We start from the raw sequence: 10,137 nt of genomic DNA, 5'->3' as shown, positions 1-10,137 counted from the left end.
ATAAGGAAACCTGCCCCGACATGTTCGCTTAACGATACATTCTGAGAGTTTATGCATGTCCTCTGGCGCTTTTTGATGCTATTTCAATCGCTCAATGAAACATTCGGTCTGTAGTAATTGAAATGTATGCAATTATTTGTCTTTATTAGATTTCGTCTTTCTTTTGCGTTTATCATGAACAGGTACACATCAGTGAAAAGTCGGAAAGTTATAATAAAAACCTCGCTAGGACACGTCATTTGCCAGGTTATCTTAGCGTGTTGTTTTAAAAGCGGTCACATGAGAGTGAGAATGGCTTCGAATGATGTTGAAAATGATTAAAGTATCAGAATGAGGGAGAAAATTAAACCCCCTTTAAGGTATCCACTCATTGGATCTACTGTTGCATAAATAATTGGTGTGAGAACCAGGTCGCCTGGGGGAAGGGAAAGGGTTACTATGAAAGGACCTTTTTTTTAGTAACTTGAACAAAAATTGTTATAATCAAGAATGTGGTCGTGGGTTTGTGAATGCCCCCTAGCGTCTGTGTTTTTAGTCTTATTCCTGTTAATGATCAGAACCTCTGTCAGTAGTTACCAAAGTCACGACTTTAAAGGTTTTGTTCTTCAGTCTTTTTTTTTTTTTTTTTGATTGTATGTGTAAGCAAGTTTATACTGCATTGGAAATTGGGAAATTGTATCAATAATCACATTAAGACAATTCAACTTCTTCTTTCTTTTGCAACGTTTCTTCTGAGCCGTCCAACAGCAGCGGTGTTGGAACTCGAATGATGCCGAATTCAGTTTGAGACTTGAAAATATTCTACTAGATCATTGTAATAGCTTATCATTGGTTTTATGTTTAAGTTTGGACAACTGAGTTTAATTAAACAAGGAGGAAACATATCAGATATGGTAGCTTGGTGCAATGCTTCCTTAAAATGCTCTTTATGCGTTAGAGCTTAATGACTTGTGGTTGTTTACGTTTTTGCTGCCGAAAATGGCAAATGTTTCTATCATTTAAATGTGCTCTTGACTTTGTTTCTGCCCCCTGGCGCTTTTGATCCTATTTCCATCACCAAAGTATTCATTTTGTCCATATTTGTGTTTTTATGACTCGAAAGTTTGTTCCTCGGTTTGCAATACATTTTGTTATGTATTGCCGTCCACACAGCACTGAAGAGTCTTAATAAATTTGTGATAAGAACCACGATACGACAAACGATGCTCCTGGTGTTAAATATTAGCTAGACTTCCAAAGAGGGGTCAAGGGGTTCCAATAAGGAAGTATGTTTTGTAGAATTAACTTCTCTTGAGCTGGATCATCGGAGCGATGACTCTTTTTTACAGTTTTGAAACATTTTGAGATCTCAACTGAAACAACCGCCAAAGAAGAGTTGGGAGGAGGATCATCATGATTTATACTATTCCTTATTAGTCGTTGCGATAGTTGATGCAGGTTATATCTTCCAAAACTTCAGGCCTTGGATAATGAAACATGCCCCGACATGTCTGCTTAACGATGCGTTAAGAGGTTTTGTACATGCTCTCTAAAAATTGTAATACTCTTTCTATCGCTGAATGATTCATTCTGTCTGGAGTTTTGGTAGTCATCATGCTTCAAATATTGTGTGCATCACTCGTTGAGGATTGACACTTTCCTTCCTTCAACCCAGATGTAACCCAGATGTAATCCTATATAGCAACGGAAATGAGCCATGATAAACGTAAATGGCTTCCATCAGCTTTGTGAATTCATTTGTTATGATCATACTCACAGCATCATCAAGAATGCTACAAAGCTTTCTGACTTAAGCAAAGTAGCGTTTATCTATCAGGAATCGTTATATTTGCAAACAGCGGCATAATGTTGGCTCGAGCGCTAAAACAATCAAATAACTTCGCATCCTTTTTGTTTCCTCAGCGGATTTACGAGGTCGCCGTCATTGCATTATGCGCCTGAATTTGAAGGTTATGACATTTTAACATCCAATTTAGATTGCGATACAAATCATTGCATCCTCAACTGCAAAATACTCTATGCTGTGTGTCCCTTGTGACCACAAACTTTAACTAATCACCATCTGCCTTTGGACTAACGAACATTTGTTTTCCGTGGCGCCTCAAAGCCGAGTGCATAAATAGAATTATTCTTTAGTTCTCCTTCTTACTCTCGAGCTTACCACACTAAACGAAGACTGGGGGGAAGGGAAAGGATGTACAAGATAGGCTCGTTTGTGCTTGTGTGATGATGAGGGTTAGTAATGACGGTAATTAAATTTGTGTTAGAGCTTATATTTGGAATATTCTGAACATAATGATATAGAAAAAAAATGTTTTTCTTTTCGTGCATATCTCCAGGCGATTTAAAGCTTATTTATAAAACTGATTAGCATTTCTGAAATTAGTTTAAGAGTCACGTGTTTAGAGGTCTTGGATCTGTCTCAGTTTCTGATCAGCTACTGTACACCTACCCCTCCCCTAACCCAACATTTAGCCTAATTTGTTATCAGTTGACTGCTGTTGGTTTGGGGGATGGGTGGGTGCACATTTGCGCAGATATTGACATTAATACAAGGTTTTTCTCTTGAGTCTTATTTCCTCTTTTTACATGGTTAAGTCAGTTTTAACTTCTAAAATAGCGAAATTTCACTATAAAGCCGCTTTCAAAGTCACGTCATTAATTGATATGGAAGGAGGGGGGGGGGTGGGGGACTTTCACTTACCTTGGACGGCTAAGTCACACTGAAACCTTCATCTTGTGGTACAACAAATTTTGAGTAAACGGCAAACAATTTTTGTTATTGGCTGAGATTTTTTTTTTTTTGTTATGGTATTTGGTATATTTCATTTGAAGGTGCAGTATTTTTTATCGTTTTAAATGTATGTATTTGCAACATTTTGTCTCAATAAGTTTCTGGAAAGGGTAAAAATCAAACCATAATCCATTTTGGTAAGTATGCAACCATAAAAAGGAGGTGAGTGTCATTCATTGATGTAAAGTACCTTCCTCCTACCCTTTAAGTCTTAGGGGTACATAGAAAAGCTTTTCTTCCTTTCTTTGCTTTTAAAGCAGTTATTTTCAAACATGTCTTCCTTAGAATATTACATATGCCAATGTCCCGGCCCTTAAACTGCAGTAATCAAATCTCTCAACAGATGGCCAGGGGTTCTGAGGGTATTAGCATTAATCAACTGAAGCAAAGCTTTCACGCTCGACCAAATCTATATATTTTGGTTTTGAATTTTATGAAAAAATAATGTAATGTGGTCACGTACGTTTGGGAAAGTGTTGCAAATGAACATGTATCTTATCATGACATCGGAAATGTCCCAAGTTTTTGAGACATTTAGAGGTTTCTTACTCTCATAACTGCAAAAACTGCCGAAACCAGTGTTTTCCATTGATATAGAACACTCATGCCTAGGTGTCTTTCATTTCTATTTTTAATATCAATCTCTTTTAATTAGAATACGATAAATGAATGTATATAAGCATGACAAAGCAAACGAATAACTCGGAAAACGTTGTGTTCAAGCTAAAAGCTATTTTATTCATTCTAAGTTCTGTATAGCAGTGGGCAGTTGTGCCCCTTTCATCAGGTAACTAGAACGAGTGGCACGGCTGTCACGGTTACTCGTAACTGCTGCATTGCTTGGCGGGCTGAGCTGTTGAGAATAATCTCCCGTAAAACATGACTTGAATCGCCATTGATAGTTGTCGCTGCCGCTGTTTTTCCAGAGGATTATGGCTGTAACTGGATATGGATTCCGGATTGGCGTGGCCAGTTAGCTTTGAGATCTCCAGTGGGTCGAAATCATAACGGAGCGCTTGGATGATGGTTTTGCGGCCACTCGAATTTGAGAATTTGCCGTCCAGGGAGGCAATGGACGCAATATTCTTTGCCAATGTATTTCTTACAATTGGAATCATCTTGTACCAGGCATTGGATTTTGGGCTGTCGACTGGACTCAGGTTGAAGTTTTTAGGAACGTTATCACCTTCGGACGATTCGGACGATGGCCAACGTACTCGATAAATGCTCTGTGCGGATCTCGCTCTCCACCATCCGTCCTCCGAATCTTGTTGTTATACTTTCTGACCCGCTTTTTCGCTTGACTTTTTTCGGCATTGATACCTCTTTGGTTTTCTTTCGCGATGCTTGGTTTTCCTCGGCAAGATCTGTCGTTTGGCTCTCTTCCATTTTGTTTTTTTCTTAAACAAGTTTTCTCGCACTTTTGAGTGTGAGGGGTTTCCTCAAATTTTCTAAAACTTAAAATTTCAATTCAAAATTTGGCAGACATCCATTTTCTGTAAATTTGTTCATTTCCAACGTGATATTTTTCGTAGCACGAGTTGCATTTTTGTTTTCACGATAGCAACAATTTTTGCTCGCCATCTGTCGGCCATGGTTAACATCTGATATAAGTTGACTCTGGTTCCATTAGTAATTTTTACCTAATTTATTTATTATTCTTCGTTCAATATATATTTTTAAGATATATATTTTTTCCATCCGCACTTTTCTATCGGAATTTTTTTCATCCGCATTTTCCTATCCTTATTCCGCAGTCATCCGGTCCACGTTTTACAGACACCCACCCATACACCAAGAAGTTATAGGGGTCTGCTTCCAACCCCAATCCCTCCCCCACTTCAACTTGTTTCGTTTCCTTTGCTATCTCAGACATAAAACTAATATTTAAATTCCGGGACGACATCGAGACATTAATTTTTTACTTACTCGTATTCCCTTAAAGACAATTTACTTCTCATATTTTGTGGACTGTGACGCAGTACATCTGCCCAACACCAACCGAAGAATAACCTTAAAATGCTAAATATATCAGATGCGTCAAGCCATACTTGATTAAAACGCAGAATATCCCTTGAACGTTTCAAACACTGACACTAAATTGTTATAAGCCCATAGTGATAAAGTAACAATATACCAGAGCTTATCTTGTATCCACTTCTTCCCCGGTCTAGTTATAAAAGATACTGTGATCTGAAGAGAGAGAGAGAGAGAACAGAATAAAACAATACTGTCATTAAAATGGGAGGAACGCATTTAAAGTTTCTGAAGTACGGGTCCTGAATATTGGCGATTTTCTTACGCATTTTTAAGAATATTGGAAAGTTTAGGCGTCGTTTGCAGTACGCCGATTTGAAATCTGAGATTTGAGCAGGCCAATTAAGAGGAGCTAGCGACCGTTTTCTTTGTTAACATTGAAAGTAAATTGCATTAGTCTTAAAGTTTTTCCCACAATAGTTTTAACTGATCTCATCCATTGGTAAAAGAGAAACATGGGAAAAGAGCTGTGCACATAGTATTGTTTTCAGAGAAAACATATCAGCTTGCTCATTAATATCGAATGAGCCTCTGGCAGCTGTTGTTTAGGCTCTGACATGCTCTGTCAGATATAGGAAAATAAGCAACGGCAGTGATGGAAACCGGGCTAAAAACGAGTGATGTAGAATCAACACCATCTATGCTTTTGAATGAGAGTGCTGTATTGTTATGGAATTCTTTGCCATTTATTGCTCTATAATAGAAGCGCGACAGGCGTGACACAATCGCCGTAACCAAAGATGCTGCAAAATATCATTTCTGCCGCAGGCCAATTTGTCTACAATTACTTTCGATTTGAATTGTGCAAGACACGACTTGTATGAGGTTCTCACACCATCTAGTCAAGCAGAAGAACTATAAATATCCACGGCAGTTGGATGGTGATTCCATGTATGGTGATGCTGGAGAGTCCCTCCTGTATAAATTAATTAAACTCTTCATTCTTTTCTTTTTTTTTTCTAATATAATCTTACTGATATTTGACGCTGGGGTACGACCATCACTGAGCTGAGTCTGGGTCAGTTGTGACCTTAATAACAAGTACAAATACAGAGTTTTATCGACGAGATCCAAGTAGGAGAGGCGCAATTTGATTACTTTATCCATACACTCATCAATCAACATGCTTTTAACTATCTTTGAGTGATACAATTTAGGAGAAATCGGGCTTGTAATTAAAATCAGACTTGTGCTGAGCGATTGGACTATTTGATCTAACTTTCCAGTGCACACTGTCAATCCTCATCAATATTCATTTGTATCAGTATGAAATTCAGGTTTTTCAAATTTTCTCAAACTAGTTCAAGATTATGCACCAAAGCCGACGGGGGTACTTAGCGAGACCAAAACGGCCAAGTCAGACACTTTCACATCAGCTGAGATGAATAAAAATATCCCTAAAGATGAAGTACAAGGGGCAAAATCATGAGACTAAACTATCTAAATTACTGGGCTGGATATCAGGCCGAAGTTCACCGCATACTCACAAAGTTACTTACAATAAGTTAGGTGTTGAAAATAGTAAGACGAAGTGAAATATTTCATGTATTCCGACTTTGATCTTTTGATTACAGCAACTTGCATAAATTTTTAGATCTGACAATTTTATTGCATAGAAAAAAGCGTACGTTGTACTTTGATCTTTCTTCCTTTCAACATATCACCAGGTTGGAAAATTTATATTTATTACTATTAAATTCTATTAATCAAAGTTCAGCCGCCAAAGTTCAGCATTGATTGATACAGCTAGGTCAGTTCGTTTTCTCATTTCAAAAATATATCTTCCCTCGAAGAATTAAATAAAATTATTGATGAAAAGCAACCAAATCCATGGCTACAAGACAAGGCGTGGAAACTCCCTTAGTCTAAATATAGTAGAACATATATCCCGCAGATTTCCGATCAAGTTTCAAAGAATTTCATCTCTCTTATTCCTCGCATCCTTGAGAAGGAAATTAAATTGTCTTTTGCCAATGACTACGCTGAAGATCAGAGCGTTCAGGCTGGCCAAGGGCCTCATCCTCAAGGTGAGTTCATTGATTTGACATCCTTAGGTTTATTGATGCCTAATCTTAAATAGTCATATCGAGAAACATTTCATAGGACAGCATGCTTGCCTTCGATTAATTAATTGATTTTTTTTTTAGTTTTTGTTGGCAGCTGTTAAAAAAGCTTTGGTGCATCCTTAAGCATGTCGAATGAATCGTTCATCGCAGCAGCTATTACGAACAGTTGATGTACTGTAAGCTAGTTGCACCACGCCAAAGCTTACATTGAAAAGGAAGAAAAGAAAGCGAAAAAAGCATAAGAGATAATCTTAAAGGCACTTGGCAATTTGGAGAAGAAGGCATTCAAGAAACACAAACAACCTGTGCGCCAGCAACAAAAGCAAGTTTATTTGCTTTTCAATAACAATACGTTACAGTAAAACAATTTGAATTTTGCTATGGTAATGCATCAATGAAAGGGAAAAATACATATTGAATTGACTTATTAATCAATCAATTTGATTATCACATACAATTTCTTGTATCCATGACAAAAATATTTTTCAGTTGTATTGCATGAAAATAAAATAGGCCTTACTACTGCCCAATTGAGGCATGATATCTGCCTAATTTATACAACACATTTGAAACTAGCTACCCAGAGTAAGTTTAAGGTCGATTCATTAGGCAAATACACCTTCATGGCTAAATTCACTATATTCCACACCATAGAAAATTTGCTTTGATTTTGAAATTCTTGTAATTAGGAGATAACAATAAGATAGATCAATTTTTCTGCTATTGGCAACATAACGGAAATTCAAATTCCCCATCTCTGGGTAAAATTTACTGTTCAGCATCGCAATTAAGCGATTCTGTTCAAAGGAACAGCTGGTTGGGAGCGTGCAGTTGTAGGTCTCTGAGATGCAGCCCTATAACAATGAATTATGTTCTTGAGAATTGTCTTAAATTCTGGAATTCTTTGGGGATAAATTACCACGTTCACAAGCGAGTTGCTGAACTGCAAAATCTTGCTTAGGTAGAAAATTGTCAAAGAAATCCGAAAACCCAAACCTTCAAAGTATGACAAGTTATTTATCATTTGATATGGAGTCCAAGTTATAAGAGAGGCTCCTGAAACCAAAAATAATGTGTTGGCTAATTTTGATTCTCTTGCAGCTCTGTGATATCGGATTCCCTTCGTAGATTTCCGTTTGATCCAAATACAGAAATACGCGACACACATGGTTAGCAATGGCGTGGTCTGGAACAAGAGGAGAAGAACTTTGTAACTTGAATGTTTTATGATCCCATTTAAGTGAAGAATAAGAACAGCAACGAAAACCGCTGCTACGATCCACGGCATGGCAATAGCACAGAGGTAATTACGAAATGTCAGAGATCTGTGACGTAGGGGGCATACGATGGCAAACATTCTCTCCAAGGAAATGACTGCTAGTGTATAGATGGAAGTTAAACCAGTGAAAGCGTCAAAAGACGTTGACAGGAGCCACCGCAAATGAGAATGTCGTGTGCTTCTCCGAGTTATAAAAAGTGGAATTGCGAACAATCCGACCATTAAATCAGCAACAGCCAAACTGATTAATAGAAAGTAAGATCGTTTGCGGGATCTCTGTCGGTGGAATACCCAGATGGAGAAGAAGTTTCCCGTAACGATCAGTACCGCTAACAGTCCGAAAGCCGAACTCCAAAAAATGTTCCATGAGTTGAAATCCATGTTTGTAAGCAATTGTTTCCTTAAGACCTCTCCTGGCTCAATTTCTCTGATTGAAATAAAAATTATAAACTTATCAGATTAGAATAAAATCTTCAGTCATCATCCTTTTCACCATGTTATTGCCATAATTGGTATTACTTCACCGCGAAAGATAAAACAACAATTTTGCGGTTGTTTACAAGGAAATGGGCGAAACTATGTTGGAGAGGTAAACCATCTCATTGAAATTATCTGGTTAGTTATGTTGATCTGTGGCTTAGTTGGTTATATCAATATGTGCAATCTATTTCAATGAGCCAGCTTATTACGTGTATATTGAGACTGAATGGTAGCGGAGGACATTTCCCTTGTTACAAAATTGAAACTAACGCTTTGAGATCTTGAAAAGGAAAAAAGAAGAAGAAGAGAAGTTAAAAGTAGTAGGAAAAAGAGAAAAACTGTAACTCTTTAACTCCGCATCCCTGAATTCATAAGCGTAGACCCAAACTTTTGGGTTACAGACAAAAAAAATTGAAACGTCTGCCTAAAAGGGAATTCCTCAACGGGGCACTTTGCACCCTTATAACTTTACTCAAGCGATGGTACACAATTTGTTCAAATGATATTCCACTGCTTCAAAACCGGCTATTTATTATCGCTCGTGAGGTGAGATATTTAGATACTAATTTTAGTCATGGTTTAGGTAGACTTGGAGAGGCGCACGCACACGACCCGGAAGTTAGAGAACGAGAGGTCTTTGCGACTCTCTATTATGACCTGAGCAGGAATAAAGTATCTAAAGATAAGTTTACTGGTTGAGCCTCGGCGCTGAATGATCGAAATGAAATATAAGGAAATGAAGCATTTGGATAAAATTACTCCTGAATTCTGTGATTCTGAGCGGGAAAACCATCACGTTCACCAAGCTTGATTAACACTGTTGACTGGCTATGCGAGAGATCTTGAGTCGCGTTCCATTTAAACTAAATTTACGAATTCTCGAAATTAACTCAAATGGAGATAACTTATATATCAGATACTGTACAGAGTTAACAAAATCATACTCACAGTTCCTCTTCTCTTGAAAAAGAATGAACCCTACCAGCAGACTAGACCGAGCACTTCCTGCCTTTAGTCAAAAGGGAAAACAGGAACATTTAAGGAGATTAGCGTTGGCAACGTGTTCCGATTCTGATTGACATTACTTTCTTTAACTCCCACACACAATTGAGGACGAGGATATAGTCTGAAAACTGAATATGTTTTCAGTTTAACCTAAGTCTCAAGATAGTCATGATCACCTAAAGCCACTACCTAAAAAAGACGATCATTTTCTTTTTCAGTCTATACTAGGATATTGCACCTGTCCTAGAAACTGACAGTTGCCAAAAAGATTTTTGTTCATTCTCGGAAATGAATAATTTTGGCCTAACGTCCAAATAAATTTTGTTTGAAAGCATATCTCTCGTCGTTCCCATGATCCATGATTGGTTCTTGCAAATTAAAAGTAAATTTTAAAAAATCCTCACAAAACCTTTTTCGGTTGCCATTGAAGCAACAAGATGTAGTCACTTAGTCTGAAGACTAAAAGCAAATTATGT

At 37.6% G+C, this 10,137-nt stretch overlaps 1 protein-coding gene across 1 annotated transcript; it reads right to left on the bottom strand.

Moving 5' to 3' along the window:
* Window positions 1-7,684: 7,684 nt before the first annotated feature.
* On the bottom strand, window positions 7,685-9,652 carry LOC136277854 (adenosine receptor A3-like). Its single transcript, XM_066160604.1, has 2 exons — window positions 9,605-9,652; window positions 7,685-8,603 (listed from the first exon to the last, which is right to left on the bottom strand). The coding sequence occupies exon 2, from the start codon at window positions 8,555-8,557 to the stop codon at window positions 7,685-7,687; it is 873 nt and encodes a 290-aa protein (XP_066016701.1). The 5' UTR covers window positions 8,558-8,603; window positions 9,605-9,652.
* Between the last annotated feature and the right edge of the window lie 485 nt (window positions 9,653-10,137).

The sequence above is a fragment of the Pocillopora verrucosa genome, chromosome 13 (genome assembly GCF_036669915.1).
Source record: "Pocillopora verrucosa isolate sample1 chromosome 13, ASM3666991v2, whole genome shotgun sequence".
Lineage (NCBI taxonomy): Eukaryota > Metazoa > Cnidaria > Anthozoa > Scleractinia > Pocilloporidae > Pocillopora > Pocillopora verrucosa.
The sequence above is the reverse complement of the archived record's forward strand: the minus strand, read 5'-3'. Positions and strand labels throughout refer to the sequence as shown.